At 40.9% G+C, this 18,376-nt stretch overlaps 1 protein-coding gene across 1 annotated transcript; it reads left to right on the top strand.

Moving 5' to 3' along the window:
- The first annotated feature begins 222 nt into the window (after nt 1–222).
- Nucleotides 223–11,907, top strand: lonrf2 (LON peptidase N-terminal domain and ring finger 2). Its single transcript, XM_061053093.1, has 12 exons — nt 223–1,532; nt 5,504–5,622; nt 5,995–6,117; nt 6,290–6,472; nt 6,652–6,877; nt 7,284–7,383; nt 7,577–7,691; nt 7,942–8,063; nt 8,221–8,407; nt 8,528–8,662; nt 9,008–9,157; nt 9,598–11,907. The coding sequence occupies exons 1-12, from the start codon at nt 785–787 to the stop codon at nt 9,754–9,756; spliced, it is 2,367 nt and encodes a 788-aa protein (XP_060909076.1). The 5' UTR covers nt 223–784; the 3' UTR covers nt 9,757–11,907.
- Nucleotides 11,908–18,376: the final 6,469 nt, after the last annotated feature.

Raw genomic sequence — 18,376 nt, 5'->3', positions numbered from 1 at the left:
TACGCGGAATCGTTGAGCTATAACAGTTTGAGAAAAAATAAGTTTCCCGTGTCGGAGTTGAACGACGGGGAGAGAGAAACGGGGGCAATCGGTGTTAGCTCGCTAGCTTCGGCTTTAGTGCTTCCAGGGTCTCTTACATAAAAACAACAACCGATCAGCCGAGAAGTAGCTGCCTTGTAGATCTGTAGCAAGGACATTTTTCTTTATGTTTGCTTGTACAATACGGTAAACTCTTAAAAGTGAGTTTATATTTTGATCTTGTTGAAGAGTTGAAGCGCGACGGACCAAATGGAAATTAAGCTTCTTACTTTCTAAGCGCGTTGGACTTTACCCACCGGCTGTCAGATGTGTATATACACTTATTATATATGCATTTGCTGTAGGATTTAATTCCCGTTCTCTGTGAAAAAGTGTCACTATCTGGAAAGTTTCCAACAATAGAGGGGAGACAGTAACAGACCGCCTCCTTGCTGTAAAGAGGGCGGAAACACAACACGACCACCTTGTCACCTCGGAGAGCCGGCGTTTTGTTTAGAAGGTAACCACGTCTCTTGGTGGAGTAGGACACAGCTGAGTGTTTGTGGGACTTATAATGATGCACAGACTCGGAATGAGACCTAACCTACTTCTAATGTCCTTCACTGGATTAAAAGTTTATGATATTTAGCCTGACTTTACCGAAATGATTTCTGAGAACATGTGTGGGTTTGGTCTGCTTCTGCAAGACCATCAGTGATCCTTTCATTCGCATATTTTTTTATTTTGGGGGAGAAAAAAGAAGAAGATGGAAACGGGTGTGAGGCCCCACCAGCAGGTTGAGCTCTTCCTCCACCCGCTCTCCAACCCCGGAGCAGCGGGGATCTTCCCTGAGATGCTCGAGGTGGCCGAGGAAGCAAACCGCGCCGGAGACTACAGCCTGGCCGTGGAGATCTACAGCTCTCAGCTCGCAGACCTCCAGCAGCCGGACAGGGGTTTGTGTTTGAGGAAAGCGGACTCTTTAGCCCGGGCTGGGCGCATATCTGAGGCGTTGGACTCGTATTGCACGGCGGCCAACTTGGGCAAACTGCGCCCGGATGAACTACCCCTCCTAGTAGAAACCATCGCCCGGACTCTTCGCGAGAAAGAGCTGGGCATCACCGGGACCTTAAACGGACACGTAAAAAGCAGCAGTGGAGGAGATGATGACATTGAAGCTGATGGGGATGGCGCAGAGGATGAAGTGTTGGATTTGTTTTCATGTCGCCTCTGCAAGTGTCTCCTCCACGAGCCCACCACGGTGGACTGTGGACACACTTTCTGCAAAAGCTGCCTGGAGGACGACTCTGTCAAAGACTGTGTGCAGTGCAAGTTAACTTTGAACAAAAAAGGACTACCAAATGGCTGGAGGTTGAATGTTGTTCTCAGCGGCCTGCTGGACAAACTGTTTGCCACTGAGAGCAGAGCTAGGAAATACTGGATCGAAGGGGAACTTCTGTGGAAAAGACAGAACCTACCGGATGCCTTGGAGAAGTACAATGCAGCATTGGATTTAGGTAAGAGGAGACATGCCTCTCGTGTGTGACCATTCATCTTTCGTGTAACATATAGTCGGCACGTGGCACGTTTTGCAACAGAACTGCAGTGTTTGTGTAGGTGACCTACTTCTTTTCGGTCTGCAGCTGCTCGGTGTCACCGCTAGGGGGCGAATCTCTTACCTAACTTTACTGCACTGAGGTCAGACGTTATATGACATACAAAACCTCATCATTACCTAAGCAGCACACATACTGGTCATCAGCTTCTCAGTGGCACATTTACATCATGTTGTCTGTGTCTGCACTTAAGCACTGTAGTTGTTAATAGATCAGGTATTAGGGATGGATGTAACCCACTTATTCGTTTATACAGTAGTTAATATATTATATTTACCTGCAACAGGATTAGATCCCATGTGTATACATTCCTAAGCAGGGATAGACCGTGTTTGACTTCAGCCTTATCTAACTCCTCCCCTTGCAGGTTGTGTTTCATAAGGTGCCGGTTGGGGATGTGTTGGATAACAAATTGGGGTAGAAAAATGGATAACCTTTAACTCATGCTACAAACTACAGCAGTAAAACAACACCTTACTTCAGCATGTAAAATATCTCCCGTGTGCTTCATTGGACCCTGCTGCGCAAAAAAATACAGAATGTGCTGTCCTCATGGCACATTACATAAATAGTGCCACCATGTTAAATTAATTGTGCGCCAGGGCAGGTCTCGTGTTGCAAAGTTTGAATCCTAAAAGACAGTTGAAGTGCCCTCGTTCTCCTGGCCTATATAAGAGGCACACATTAAAAATCCATCTCCTGTCTGTGGTCATGTGGTCATGGAATAACTTAAGGGGTGAAACAAGGTGATGGCAAAGCTGCCTATATCAGATGACCAAACTCGTATAAAATCATCAATTGGAGAGGAAAATTGTAAATGGCAGATATTTCACCCCCAGATCAATATTGATTCATGCCTTCTGTCATGTGAAGGAATCTGGGTGACTGGAGGCCAGAGTGCTTTCGCAGCTATGTCAGTATTTTCCCAACAAACACAGAAGGAAGCCTTCTGGTATCTGTGATGCCGGACGAGCGTAATGGGCTCATGATGTCAGCAGAAGTACAGCTGTTATCCAACCTGTGCCATTTACGCAAATCTTTTCCTGTCAGATGCTGATTTACACAAACAAGTTTGTGTAACTGTGTGCAGTGCCGTATTGGGCACTTAAAAAGAGATTGCCGTTTTCTTTTTTTTTTAGGTTTCACAACCAAAGCAAATCCACAGCTTTCTCATTTTAGATAGTTAAAGTTGATTTAAAAGATTAATTGGTTACATGACAACACAGTAATTCATTTAAAGGAAAGAAGAAAAAAAACTCTTCTCTGCACAAGAGGGAGAGCTCAGAGAAGAAAATGCAGGGGTCACACCGGGACAAACAAGATGCTAAAAAAAACATTAGGTAACCTGTTATGGATCTCATCCTGGATCTTTGAGGATATAGGTTATCCCCAGTCTCAGTAGAAGCACATCCATCTTGAGGAACTACATTCCCCTGCTCTAGCATCGTTGAGCTAAAGCAGTCTCATAATCATGTTACAGTGAATGTTAATTGTTGCCAAGTTTAGTTGAGTCAGATATTCTTGGTCAAATAGATCAAACTGCCAATCATAGTATACACAGACACCAGATAATGAACCCAACAATGCCCAAGAGCCTTGTTGGTGTTGACAGGAAGTGCTTGTGTAATTGTATCTTGTTACCCATGTAGTCTAACCCAGGAAGGAATACATATATAGAATAAGTAGTCTGTTTTGCATCAGGTGTGGTCTGCTCATAGGTCCACTTATTATGAGTATACATGAGGATGTAGAGTCACTGTGCCACTTTTATCAAAGTAATCCAGTATGTGTAACATCTTTATCATGTATCACATAACTGTTTCTGTAACACCATTATGACTCTTCATGTGGACTCAAGCCTTAGTAAGGGTGCACTACCCACTCCTGTAGTGCATAACGATAGATTTTGTGAAAATGATCTAGCAAATATGTGTAAGCACTAGGTTAGGTTTCCTTTGCAAAAGCAATATGTCTGGAATCCTTTCAGTTCCTCAAAGTTTATTAAACTCTAGATCAGGTTGTTTTGGGTTTTACTTCATTCCCACACCTGAATACTTCAGTGAACTACGCAGTACCCTTACATGTCGGGCAAACCAGCAATAAAACAGACACAGCAGGGCTCTACTCAGTTGTAGGAAGGCCACTTGAATTCCTTATTTTGCATATTAGGTTAGTATACAACCTCTCTAAAGAGGTCAACACAGGAGGCCCTTCAGTTGCCTTTCCAATTGTGTGTCTCTAGTAGATCTGGATCGAAAATATCCACAAAAACAGTACTCAACTATTCATAACGTGCTACTGGAGGCAATAGTCCATTTTATATTTTCAATTACACATGATTCAATCTTTTTTTTTTTTTATTACTACTCCTTACTAGTGATAGCAACAAACAACATGATGTTTTTTGGATGTCCGCCCTAGACTCGTGATGGTGATATCAGAGAAATGCAGGGAGATCATGTCTAAAAAGCTGAATAAAACGTCCACTTGTTTTTAACTTGAATTTATTCGATTTTGGTGGGCAAGATCACCGCGACCTCAAGTCCATGAGGGTGATATCCCTGTCCTATGAAGAAGGCCAGAAGCCCCTTTCTTCATGCTAAATGTTCTGCATCTTTATTCCTATAAATTATTATTTACTCCTACATAGAAGCTGTTACAATGTAATTGTACATGTAATTATAGTCCAACCTCTATGGGACTAAATCAGTATAGTCTGCTGGCCCTTCTGTTGGTGTTTTGCTGAAGTCTCAGCTGATTCAGCTCAGGCCACCTCTCTCTTCGCTTCTCGTTCAGTTTTTATCAGAAAAGATGAGCGTTCCACTTCTAGCCTTTGGTAAACTTTTCCGTAGGTTTTTAGAATCCAATGTTCCAACCGCGAGGTGCCAAAAGCAAATAACATTGTGGGAAAATGAGTAAGGGTCACCAACTTGGCAAACTGGAAGGACACTGTAGGAACATTGTGTTCATGCCTTTCCAAAACTTTGCTAATGTATTACTTTCAATCAAACCAAGGATGGAAAAGTATAGTTGTTATGCAAGTTATATGATATAACAAGTTAAGTTGCAGATATTTAAAGATGTCTTTAAAAATGTTTTTTCAGTTGCAAATTGTTAAATTATCCAAGTTGATACAGGAAAGTTTGGTGTCAAAAGAATGTGACCGGGTAGTCTAGTGGTTGGTGTGCTCGCACCATGTACGGAGGCTGTGGTCCTCTGGGCCGGTGGCTTGGGTCAGGGTCCAACCTGTGGCTCCTTTCATACGTGTCGTTCCCAACTCTCTCCCTGATTTCTGATTCTGCTCGCTGTCCTCTCCCTGAAATAGAGGCATAAAAGCCCCAAAATAAACCTTTAAAAAAAAAAAAAAGAATACGACCGGCTGGAAATTAAATTTACATCTTGGCAAAACGAAAAGCAACCAACCCCAAATGAACTAATACGTACTTTTAGCTGATTCTGGATTTAAAGTGGTCCTCCCTTTATAAAATGTTTTCATCCGGCTGATACTTCTTTGTATTTAAAATTGAAATCAATGACACAAGGCTGAGAAAAAATACGAGCCTGAACTCCAAATTGGGTATCCAAGTATAAGGTGGCGGTGCTCATGTAACAATTAGTTTGGGTGTTTAGTTTGTTAATGTGGCACTCAGAGCTGTTTGTGACGATGCAGTAACTGTTTGTATAACATAAACACAGACTGGTAATCGTCCTCTGACCTGACCGACATCATCGTCATTACCACCGCATAAGTTACCACATTCTGATGCAGACGCATTGTTGCCCTACTTTGTTGGACTGAATAAAAGCTCACCCTTTCTCTGGAGGCCTGTCCACTGAGCTGATGATGTGTATGTTTTTTCCCCCGTGTACAGTGCCCTCTTCAGGCCGACTGCTGTGTCAGCGGACTGAGTTGCACATGGAGATGAGGGACTTCAGTAAAGCAGTGCAGGACGCCAGCAGCCTCTGTAGGATGAAACCTCTCATGACAAAGGTGAGACCACAAATGTAAAAATGGATACTTTATCTGATATAAAACCAAATAAATCTTTTTATATGTAGATTAAAAAAAATGATATAGAGCACATTAGCATTTACCCATCAGTATAACAATACAAACAAATACTCAATATCTCTTTGCTGCAAATGTTTGTCTAGAGTCGACTTTCTCATATTTTTACATATGGTAGTTTTATTGAGTGTATTTTTTAGACATGGATACGAATTGTTCAACACTAGTGAAGACAGACAGCCTGTAAATCACTTTATTCTGAATGTATGTATTTAGAAACATGTTTCAATGGCATGTAAAAAGAAAACACTGGATATCATTGCTCACATTGTCTTACAATTTATTTTCTCCCAGGCTCATTGTCTGAAAGCTACAGCGCTGAGTAAAGGGGGACGAAATGACGAGGCCTTTCAGGAATATTTGATGTGTGTGGCTCTAAAGCCGGACTGGACCAAAGTAAAACTGGAGGCTCAGAAAGTAAGAGTAACCTCTTGTTATATTAAAAAAAAAAAATTTATTTGAAAGTTTTGAGACATGCATAAGCTTCTTCTTCATCTTAGTAAAATAAAGTACTGATATGAATACTGCTCTTCTATCTGTTTGTATTGTGAACATTTTCTAAATGCTCTGTGGCGGTTTTTTCCTGCAGGTCCTCAGCGAGCTGTTCTCCTCCGTGTTTGAGAATGAAGACATGCCAACACCGCTGCACCCACTTCAAGGGGGGTTGGCAACCCGCCTCATTAAACCTCCCGCCTTGCTCAGATCACTGAGACCGCTCACACAAAGACATTGCTCCTCTTCTTCTTCCTCCTCCTCTGCCTCCTCCTCACAGGTAATTGACGGAATTACCTGAATGAGAAACGGCATTTTATGTAAAACATTGACCTAAACAAACAAGATAAACCTATAATATTGAAATATCACCTTGCCCTACGTCATCATCAATCATCCCATCATAAATTAGCAACTCACTTATCTGTTTCTTTGCCTTTCTGTATTTTGTGAATCCAGGACTCAGAGTTCAGTGTCAGTAAAAGTGCTCCAGCAGAAGATTCATCCTCCAGACTGTCTGCTGCGTCTCCTGGTAGATCAGATGCAGCAGCAGTGGAAGAAAGCACCAAGAGCCTAGCTGGAGTTCTGGCTGCTATCCCAGCTCCCCCTGGTGGCCTCAAGAGGAAACACAGCGGAGATGGACCCTCTGCAATCTTCAACACTCCCTCTAAGCTGCTCAGACCTGGTAGGAGAATCTGAAATTTAATTTAAAACAGAATAATTTAGTGTTCTCTGACCATATTGAATTACCACAACACTGTTTGCTATGTATTGAACCCTCTGTCCTTAATATAATGCAGCATCATCCTGCAGCTAGACTTTCTCTAATGAACCAATTAAGCTATTTCCAGCCATGCCACAGACAGAACTTCAACGTGACTCCAAGAAAAACCTAGTGGAAAATTGGCCATGAGATAAAATGTAGAAATATTTGTTGTGAGATTTTTATGAGCCATAGGGGGGAAATAAAATGAGTCATGAGTTACACCGCTTGAAATAGAAATCATCCATCTCTCCTCTGTAGATAAAAACAAAAACTGAACTCACCAAAGAGAAATGTGTTTCCTGATGTTGTGATTCATTTTTTCCAGACGGGTTGTGCAGCTCTCAGACGGCATCAGTGTGTGGAGGTAGGACGGTTCCTGCCGAGCTGCTGGACAGCAGAGACATGGAGTGTTCACTTTGCATGAGGTCAGTGGACGCAGACCAACACTATACCACCACTCTAATTCATGCTTTTATTGTATTCACAGATTTTTGCAACAGTTTTCAAATCAGATAACTATTGTGTCCAGAAATGTAGCTCTCTGTGAAATCAGCAGCTAACAGCTTAGGTCAAGCAGCTGCAGTGTCTTAACAAATACATTTTGTTGTTTCTCCGAAGGTTGTTCTATGAGCCAGTGGCCACTCCCTGCGGACATACCTTCTGCCTCAAATGTCTAGAACGCTGCATGGACCACAACCCCAACTGCCCTCTGTGCAAGGAGAATCTGGCTGAGGTACACACATTTTATAATTACAAACAGGAAACACATGATAGATTAAGGGTTTCATGTTTTTATTGGGAACGTTGTGGTTATAATATATAGAAAGTATAATATCTCTTCTTCATTTTCTGAGATTTTGTAGCCATTGTTTACAGATTTAGAGTCATAGATTTGAAAAAATCTTAAATGAAAATAATTGTTATTTTAAGCCCTTGAATGTAATAAATATCTTACCATTTGTGTATGTCTGTTGTCATTGCAGTATCTGGCCACCAGGGGTTACAAAAAGACTGTGCTCATGGAGGAATTGCTGCAGCGTTACCTTGGAGACGAGCTGGCAGAGAGGAAGAAAATCCACGAAGAGGAGATGAAGGAGCTGTCCAAGTGAGTTTTAAGTCAATAGTTCACCTATGGACAAAATAAATGGTTAAAATATTTGTAGTAAAACATAAAACCCTAGACCAGCACATTCTATAAATATTGGATTTCTTGAGCTGTTACAGTTTTTATAATTTTTCTTTTTTTTGTTTCTCTCTTGCAGCCTAAACCAGGAAGTGCCCATCTTTGTTTGCACAATGGCCTTCCCCACCATCCCCTGCCCCCTGCACGTTTTTGAGCCACGCTACCGCCTCATGATTCGCCGCTCCATGGAGACGGGAACCAAGCAGTTTGGCATGTGTATAGCTGACGAGCTCAAAGGCTTTGCCGATCATGGCTGCATGCTTCAGGTGAGTGCTCATGTCATAAGAGCAGCAACAGAATGTTACTGTTACGTTTACCTTTTATACACATACAGTAAAATGACTGTGATTCAGATCAGTTTTAATTCATCATGAATTGTGTTTCAGGTGCGAGATGTGCAGTTTTTTCCTGATGGGCGTTCTGTGGTCGACACCATCGGCGTGTCTCGGTTCAAGGTCCTCAGCCATGGCCAGAGAGACGGCTACAATATCGCCAAGATCGAGTATCTGGAAGACAAGAAGGTAGGCTGAGATGACATTTATGAGACTCACCATCATGCTGCAGTCAGGGACATGTCACAAATGGTAGAAAAATAACTAGTTTGAGCCTGCAGCAACTATGTGACAGCTGAGCATTAGAGAGAAGAAAATGCAGCTCTCGGTTTCCTACCCTGTGCCACTGACAAATTTAGTTTTTCCAGAACAGTAAAATATTCTCCTCCTGCACTAATAACAGAGAGGTTTGCTAATGTTGATGTTTGATTTAATTATTATGATTTCAGTTAAAATAAATTGTTTTGAATTGCGTATTGTGCAATCTTGGTGTTTCAAAACATTTATAAATAAAATCTGTGTATGTGTGATCAGGTGGAAGGGGAGGAGCTGACTGAGCTTCTGAAGCTGCATGATGCCGTGTACGAGCAGGCCAACAGCTGGTTCACCTCCCTGAAAGACAACATGAAGAGCCAGATCCTCAGCCACTTCGGACACCTTCCCAGCAAAGACACTGACCCACAGGTCTGTTAATATTGCAATACTACTTTATTTTCACAGCTGTCTAAAGAAAACTTGATAACAGGAGATAATTTTTTATAGACTGCTCTAACATATGCAAATTAAGCTTTGGGTCCCTTGCCCGCGGTTTCATGTTCTAAGACGTGTGAGCAGTCAAATTGATGGGGGATTTTCCTCTGTATATTGTTGAATTTGCATGATTATTTGATACCTTGGTAAAAAAAAAAAAAAAAAAGCAACTGTCCAGTATTGAAATTGAGAGGAATGTCAAATAAAAAAGCAATAGTGTGTGCAAGTTGCTAGAAGGCAGCAGAGACACATTAAAAGCTCAGAGCTCAAAAAAGAACATGATCACAGATCCTCTTATGCAACTGACATTATTTTTAAATGCGCTAGTTATAGGACACAGGGATAATCCGGATGTCTATTTTTTTCTCCTGCAGGCCAGTCCCAGCGGTCCTGCCTGGTGCTGGTGGCTCCTCGCTGTCCTTCCTTTGGAAAACCGAGCCCAGCTAACCATCCTCGCCATGAACTCCCTCAAGGACCGCCTCATTGCCATCCGAAGGGTCCTCATCTTCGTCACGCGCAAGAGGCCGCGGTGATCGGGCATCGGCTCGAGCTTCCATGCAGTTCTGCGGTTCATTCAGTAATTGTCAGTCATTCATTTGTTTACTTTGACTGAATAATTTTCTCATTTACACACGTGTTTACTTGGTCATTTACAAAAAATCAAGTCATTCTGTCAGATCCTCATGAGTTCTGAAAAGGTCCCTTGTGCTGAGAGAGGTAGGTGGGTCGGGTCTCCGTGCACCCAGCCCCTGGCTCACCTGCCTCCTCTCACTTGGATGAACCGGGCTACAACACATCTCTGAACGAGTGAGCTCTCACCTCTCCTCCTCTTACTGTCTGAAAAAGCTGTGAGGAAATCTGCCTGACTCTCTGTTATGAAGGATCAAACACGTGTGTGTGAGCGAAATGGTTCAAGAGGAATACATTTTTTTTTTTTACATAAACAAACCAGTAGTCACATGAGCTTAAACAACAGGGGGCTTGTCACAGATCCATGTGGCACCCCGTATCCATCACTGACTGTGTGTGTACAGGTGCAGTTTCTAATAAACCTCACATAACAGAAGTATTACGCAAAAATAAAAACACTTGGCATGACGGCAACACATCAAAGTGAATGTACTGTTCTGGCTGTAGTGGGAGTACATTTTTCTTTTTCTCAAACATTTGCAAAATCTGGTCACTCAGTTGCACACGAGGTCAGATTTCCGTACGCGAAAGTGCTACAGCTGCTTCATTTGAAAATCTTCCTGACTGAGCTGAAATCCACGTGGAGCTCCAAAACCTGCGGCCTCACATCGTGGTGGGCTCATACCTCAGACTGTCTCATAGAAACATGACAACATCTCTCTTTTTTGTTTTGAAAGGAAGTTGTTTGCGAGATTGGAACGCAAGACGGGCTATCGCACAAGCTCGAGTTTCATTTAGGAAAACGCAGAAAAAATGCATCCTCCCGGATCCCCGTGATCTGGAACCTTTCAGTCCTATTGTAGCATATCTCTGGGACTTCAGATACAGACTTAGTTTTTAGGGTTTGATTGTGTATTTTATTTTCTGTTTCTCTCTCTGCTATGCCCTTAAGTGTAAGTGTATGGTGAAATCTTAATTTGGGTGATTTTATATGTATATCAATGTAACTCGGAGGCCTTTGTAATGTTTTATTTAAGAAGCGTTTCACCCTCTATCTGTCTCTCTCTCTCTTTCAGTACATTTACATGCACACTGTAGGGTGATTACAGTGCTTGAAGTTGGAGTTAAATAGTAAACAGTCTATGGTTATAGTCAGTGTTTCTAAAAAAGAAAAGAAAAAACTTTGTGTATATCCTGGAGGCCTGACAAATAATTTTGCTAATTTATTTTTTTAAGACATTGTTCAAATTGCATTGTTTATTCTGAGCCTTTAACAAGTTAATTGTGTCATGTTTAGCTAAATTTTCTCCAACTGTTCAATTGAGAAACTTAAAATCAATCAGAGTAACATTTTATGTTTCCATGCAGCTTCTTGGGTATAAAAACCTCTGCAGGATAATTATAAGAAATTTGGTTAAATGTTGGAAAAATAATTAGAGTAATCCTTGTATTAAAGCTACTGTATGGAAATTTTGACAACTAGAGGTGCTGTAGAGCAACGATTTATTTCCATTGTGTTTCCATTTTTTGTTATTATTAAGTGTTAGAGCAAGAACATTTCTAGCTTGTTTTGGACACATGACCACACAAAAGATGGAGTTTTTATAATGCTGAAAAACATGATTTTGTTAGGATAAAATATGTTTTGATGAGAAACACTGATTATAAACCTATCTGTGTTTGTTTGTAAAATGTCTGTACCCTAAAAATATGGATGGATGGATGAATGATGAAAAGTGTCGGTGACTTAACTCTGTCTTCAAGTCATGAAAGGAAATCAGTTGTTTACCACTCACATTATTCCAGAGTGAAGATCAGACTGAATCCAAATGTTTTCACATGAGATCTCTGGCTGTGATTGTGTTCTTGTTGGTGTGCATGTGAATGCACTGTTTCTCTGTATAATTCTGTCCTTCCATTTGTTTGTGACTCTACTGCAGTCAGTCGCTCTCCATTCTTGGGGCGGGGTTCACAATGTGCTGCATTTCCCTGGTATATTTGTAAAGGGAGATCTTGTACCTATTTTTTATTGCAAATAAAGAAAAACATGTTCAGTCCTGTCTCTTATCGTCTTGTTTAGTATGCGGATTCTCCTGATCGATTGGGCGGGTACATTCAGGAGGCCTGTCATGAAAATGATCCTTAAACCAGCTTAATGATGAAACCCTTTCCAAAATAAGGAAAATAATTCAAGTTAGGTTACATGTTGCCCTGGCATTTAGGATTTTTTTAAATGTGTGAGGCTAATACATCAGCCCACTGTATTTGAGTGAGAAGTAAAAGGTCTTACCTGAGTAGAAATGAACTATCAGCCAGTTCTATTTGCAGTGCTGTCACAGGCCACACCTGTAATACACCTGTACCTCGCTTTTTCAGTACATATTTGTACCTTTGGGCATGGGTAGCCTAGCAATTAGAGTGCACGTCCATGTACAGAGGCCCTGTCCTCAGGAGCAAGTGGCCAGGGTTCAAATCTGACCTGTGGCTCCTTTCCCACATGTTGTTTCCCACTCTCAGTCCCTGCTTCTGACTCTATACATTGTCCTATCTCTATGAAAGGGATGAAAAGCCCAACAATAAATCTTATATGAACACATATGTACCTTTAAGAAGGGTACTAATGACTCTAACAGGCTAAAAAAGTGCCCTGTGTTATTGTTAATTCTGAAAAATGTTACACAATGAAAAAGCAGATATTCATTTATCAAAGTCAAAAGAATTTATGAAATCCTTTCCCCTAATATGATACCTGTTACCTAACCTAGTGGTGAATGAGGGGACACCTGGCTGAGTCTCAGAGAGGGAAGGAAGCCTGAGGCATCAGACCTGGGCTCTTCAGACTTGATGTGGACTGTTGGGATATATCAGCCAATTAACACCATGCTTAGAAACTGAAACATATCACTAAAGATAAAGATGGTGCACAGTGTACAGTATTCAACACAATAAGAATCTCACTGTTGGCTGAGGGTGTTTTATATAGTCTGCACTGTGTGACTGTTGCTGGGCAAAAACTTTTATAAAACTATCTCGCTGCTTGGCTGTAAGAAACGTAGTAGCGCCTGCAGGCCACAAGGGGGCAGTGTATGTCTGAAAAAGCATTTGACATGAATCGTGAGGGCATTGAGTTCATACAAGGTTCCTCAGTGAGAGGGGAGAGGAGACAGACATAAACAGAGGCAGACATCCCAGATAGCATAAAGCTGCTTCAAATCCAATTCTAAAATGACCTATTTTGATGTTCTTGGGAGAAAGATACACAGAAGTAACACCATTAACACATCCATGTATGTTTCCACACCACTTTGAAGCTATATAAAGAACATAAGCTTAGCTCTGATCAACATCCAGAAACACAACAACAAAGCAAACACGCAGAACAACACTGAAGGATCCTTTCTCAATTTAGAAACCAAGAAATGATGCTTTGCTATGCAGAAAGAGACAATTAAAAGTTTGAGACTTTTTTCCTCTTTCGCTGAACATTTCACATTCAGACTGAACCTTATTTTGAATTAGGTGGAAAATACGTTGTGATTTTTGACTCTGCTGGAAGCAGATAGAAAAACATTCTCTGAGACTGTGCTAAGATTTACATATCACCTGGAGACTGAGTCTGTTTCTGAGTGGCAAGAAGAGTACGGTATAAGACACCTACGGTAAGACACATTATTTTAGGTTGTATATGGAATCTGCCACCTTGATCGTGGTTACCATAATGGAAAATGCTGACTCAAACTATCTTCCGGTCAGTCCAGTAAACAGCTACAACAAGCCAGTCTGTCAGATAAGCCACACCCCTAACTATGAATAATTTAGGCCTATATCCTTCAGAAAGTGAAAACCAATGAGTTATTAAAAAATTCACCCTACATATAGTGTGAGCCTATAAAGACATGAGCTATTTCAACTTAAATAGTCTTTTATATAGCAGGCTGTAAACATGTTTATTTCTGCTTTTAATATAGACATTTTAATATGAGGTGTGTAGGGGACTTCTGTGTCTTCTGGAGGCAGCCTCTAGTGGACACTTGAGGAACTGCAGTTTTGAGAACTTGTGCGTTGGCTTCATTTCTCAACACCAGAGGTTGCCGCTTGTATAATATGCGACTTTCAGAGTAGATGTCCAGCAGATGTCGCACTGGTTTTAAGCACCAGTCTCTCAGACCAATCCCCCCCCGCCAAGTGTTTTGACTGAATGTAGCCGTTTGTAGAAATGATCTCAATTCAGATGTTCAGCCCAAAGTTGATTCGGTTCTTATGTCTTTGAGGTGTGTTTAGTCTATTCTTCAATTTGGGAAGTCTGTTGTTTCTCTTGAATTGCACAGTCTAATGATTGAGCAGGGAGGGGTACATGTAAAAAAAAACAAAAAAACATGAGCCTCTAAATGACACATTAACAAGCTGAAGGAAAGCGCCAACCCATCAGTGTGAACACAGAGCAGTGAACAAAAAACCTAGAGAGAGTTTGACTTCATTAATCTTTTGTTTTTAAGTCAATACTCAACGATATATTTAATGACATATTTGATATCTCGTATATTACTGTTCAACATGTTGCTGACTGTACTGTACCTTTAAGAAAAGCACCTTAAATGAAGCTCTCTGCCCTACTTTCATTCATAAACTAATGCGACCTCACTCCTGGCAAACTGGATAAAAACAGTAGTGTGGTTTTGCTCAAGGGCATTAGGGCAAACACTGCTGAGGTGAAACTGGTTCACCGGTAAATCCTGGATTTAAACTCATGTTAACTGTAGTGACACACCTGATGTTCCAGATGATGAAGTGTTTACTCACCCTTTCTTTTATTCAGGACAAACTCCCAGCTTCCTCTGAGAGACGCATGGACGAGGAAGTCGTTACAAATCAAACAGACAGTGTTTGTTCAGACACTCAGACACACACACACACACACACACACACACACACACACACACACACACACACACACACACACACACACACACACTTAAACATGCATGGTGGAATCAGAACAGTAAGAGGAAGTAGAGGATTTATTGGATTATTTTCTACAAACTGGAAATTATGTGATTTTTTAAAATATATTTGAAGCGCTTCATCTGGACCCTAACAGCCTCTTCCTTAGGGACCTTGTTTGACAATAAACGCTTGTGCTGCACTCCTCTACGTGTTTTGTGAATATACTATCTTAAGCAAGCAGACACAAATTTAGCAAAATGCTCATACACACACACACACACACACACACACGCACACACACACACACACACACACACACACACACACACACATAATGGTACCTAAGTGGACACGCCTGCAGCAACCTGTCAGGAATAATACAATGACTTTGTTTGATTTGTCTGGTCTGTTTGGTGAATGCTGTCACCCAGCCATTGTCCACTGTTAAGGTGCGGGTGCAGGCTCAGGGTGTGTTAGCAGCAGAGATGATTAAGTAGCCTAGCGTTGTTAACAGATTCATGCAGGTAGCTTTCATTGATATAAATGCTTGCACCACGCAGAGGTTACACACAGCGTCCTCTACAATGCTTCTGTATTTTCATCAATCATATAATAAATCAAAAAGGATGAACTTCTCCCCTTTGGATCCAGCTCAAAGTTGTTTTTTAACATTGGTAATGAAGCACGTTTATAAAATACTGTGACACAGCCACTGGAAAAACACATTTACTCCTTAAACATTGTGCAAGCAAAGATTCCATTTACAGTACTACAATCGCTAAAAGAGGAACTCAGCTGTAAACTCAATTTCCTATTTGCACATCCTTCCAATGTGTAGCAATATTAGCACTCATATTGAAATTGTTTTGTCACCCTGATAAATGTGGTGTAATGTCATCTTTGCTTTAAGCTCTGTTTTGGTCTCCTCCAGCTCCTGCGCTGCAGATTCACAGGCTAGTACTTCTGTTCTCATGTTCTTTTTGGTATTTAATGTTTTTTTTAACAAGTTTTTTGGTTGTTGCTTAAAGCAGCAGCAGACCCCAACCATGGCCCCAACCAAAAAGCCACTAAGGGAGATTGTGAGTGACGAAATAGTAAAATAGCTAACTGCTACAAAGAACCAAAACATGAAAGCAAAGCTGCTGTGGTCTTCTGTGGAGGTTAGTGAAACTACAGCTTGATGTTTATTATCTGTGAGTTAATTTGCCTTTTTGCATTAACCATAGTTTTTTCACATGCCCTTGCTGTCCGTGTTCAGGGTGGGAGGTGAGACAGCTCTCTCCAATGTTTGATATTTGGACTGCAGTACCAATTTTAAACACTACATGTCAGAGTTACATACTGCTCCTTTAAGTCTGTTAAACTTCTGCAGAGGTTGGCAGACTTATAAATGCTTATACATATATATTCAGGCTAATGATACTTTTCAAAGACATCCATTTGAATCAGGTATTTCCATTAAACATTGCATGTTATCAATACAATTATTCAAAAAGAAGCTTAAGGGAAAACATGTTGACAGCATAATGACATCTCTCATAAGTGACAGCCACACATTTGACAGTATTTGACTCTTATAAAACAACAATCTGAGAATTTGACCAAAAAATAGCCTGTGTGATGGAAAACTGCACGAAATATAAAACAAGTCTTAAATAAAAGTGCACTCTCCACGACTAGAAAAAAAAGTCAGTAATTGAGATGTCCAAACAGCTTGAAATCCTCAAATATCCTTGCTATAGATAACACATGAAAGCAGGGCACACCCAGTGGGCGATACTTTGATGTCTGCGGGTCGTCCCCCTCCATCACCTTCAAAGAGAGAGACTCACTCCACAGAACAGAGCAAAGCACATGTTTTAGAGCGCTGCACTGATTTTTCTCCAACATTACAAAACACAGAAGTTTGTGCCTGGAAGATTAAACATTCAAGTATGAGAGCGTCGTAATAAAGTCGTCTTGTGTCTTCATTGTATCTTTCCTGTATCTCATTAAAGATATGCAAAATCCTCTCACAGAGTTATGTAGAAAAATAATGAATTATAAAGAGGATAAATGTTTGAATATCTATTGGTTTCATACAGGCATTAGCCTTTATGCATATTGTATGTAATATTAAAGTGAAAATCAGAGCATGTAAATGTCCTGCTCCGACCCAGTTTAATGACTGTGGTTTGTGTTCCATGTGGGCCAAGTCTGCCAACAGATGTTCATTATTTGGCATTTGCGGCGAGCAAAATTAAAGCGAGTGATGCAGTGGAATAAGCTCTAACATCTGGATAACCAGTACAATAAACCAGCAAGAGTAACGCTGTGTAAGAAAGGAACGTTCACATGCATGTTACAGCAGAGGTTTGGAGCAAGTTTAAGAGCGGAGGGTGGAGTTGGAATCTGCTGTGTATCTGGATAGAAATGTAGTATTGGTTTTGAGGATTCGACTGAGGGCACCCGCTTTAACGGACTGTTGACTACGATAGATAAGTGAAGTGGTCTGCAGTAAGTGGGTCATTGCTGTTTGGTGAGAGAGTTTGAATTCCTGCAGATACTGGTTATTTACGTTTTATTTTGTGTCGGGGGTTTTGCATTTTCAATGAAAACCTTCTCCTAAAGCAGCTGAAGAAATGTCTGTCTATTTGTCCTGATTGAAATATATCAAATACTTTTGGATTAAAAAAAGTGTTTTTGTGTCCCCATCTGAACTAATTAATACAATTGAGCCCCTGTCTTTAATCCAGCACAACTATCAAACAAAGTCTAATGATCAATACTTTGGTTTACAGCCAAAGTATTGATCATAAGACTTTGTTACCAGCCAAACTATAGACAATTTTTGGACTCATTTTAGCATGCTAACACACGAGATGAAGATGGTGACCCAATAAGAGCCCAGAAAGGACTCCTTGTTTTGAAGCCTATTTGACCTTGTGTCCAACAGAGTAATCACATCTTCCTGGTCCATAGTCATGATGCACACTGGCCCAAAAACACCCTTTTCCAATCTTCTTACACTGTGAAAGTGACAGCTGAATATGAGTGAACATTATTTTTTATGTATAATACATTCCCAGTACCAAAAGTTTAGTAGCCTTTCTTGAAATAATTTAGTCGTTAAACTGAATCCAGTTAATCTTAAAACATGAACCTAGTCTCAATGACGTCACCCATTCATTCCTGAACCAATCATGGTGGTTGGTCGCCATATTGAAAATGTTGTCTCAACCTAACTTTCTGTCAATCTAAAAAACAAGGCAAAGAAGTGGAGCTGAAGAAGTGGACCTTCAGCCTCCTGATAAACAGCTTAATATCAGCCACGCCCCCGATTGTGTCATAAATCAGTCAAAATCATTTATGGTTCCTGTGCAGAAGTCAATATTAAAACTACAGTTCTTCATTTCACATACTTACATTTCCCCTCCACCAGAATCAATGAGTGCAGCTGACAGGTAGGAGCGATGGCAGCTGGATATAATGAAGCATCCTGTCTTGGTTTCCTCTCCTACACAACAGTGGAGCAGTGACAGCTACGCTAAAATATTTATCACTGTTTCCATTTCACATGCTCTAATTGTTTTGTTCCTG

This window comes from Labrus mixtus, chromosome 13 (assembly GCF_963584025.1).
Source record: "Labrus mixtus chromosome 13, fLabMix1.1, whole genome shotgun sequence".
Lineage (NCBI taxonomy): Eukaryota > Metazoa > Chordata > Actinopteri > Labriformes > Labridae > Labrus > Labrus mixtus.
Note: the sequence above shows the minus strand (reverse complement) of the source record. Positions and strands in the feature narration are given on the sequence as shown.

Bases quoted from the DNA above. Each gene is read 5' to 3' on its own strand.
- lonrf2 (XM_061053093.1), top strand. From the start codon at position 785: ATGGAAACGGGTGTGAGGCCCCACCAGCAGGTTGAGCTCTTCCTCCAC. The intron at 6,473-6,651 runs GTAATTGACGGA...TTGTGAATCCAG, and splicing joins CCTCTGCCTCCTCCTCACAG to GACTCAGAGTTCAGTGTCAG. The intron at 7,692-7,941 runs GTACACACATTT...TTGTCATTGCAG, and splicing joins GCAAGGAGAATCTGGCTGAG to TATCTGGCCACCAGGGGTTA.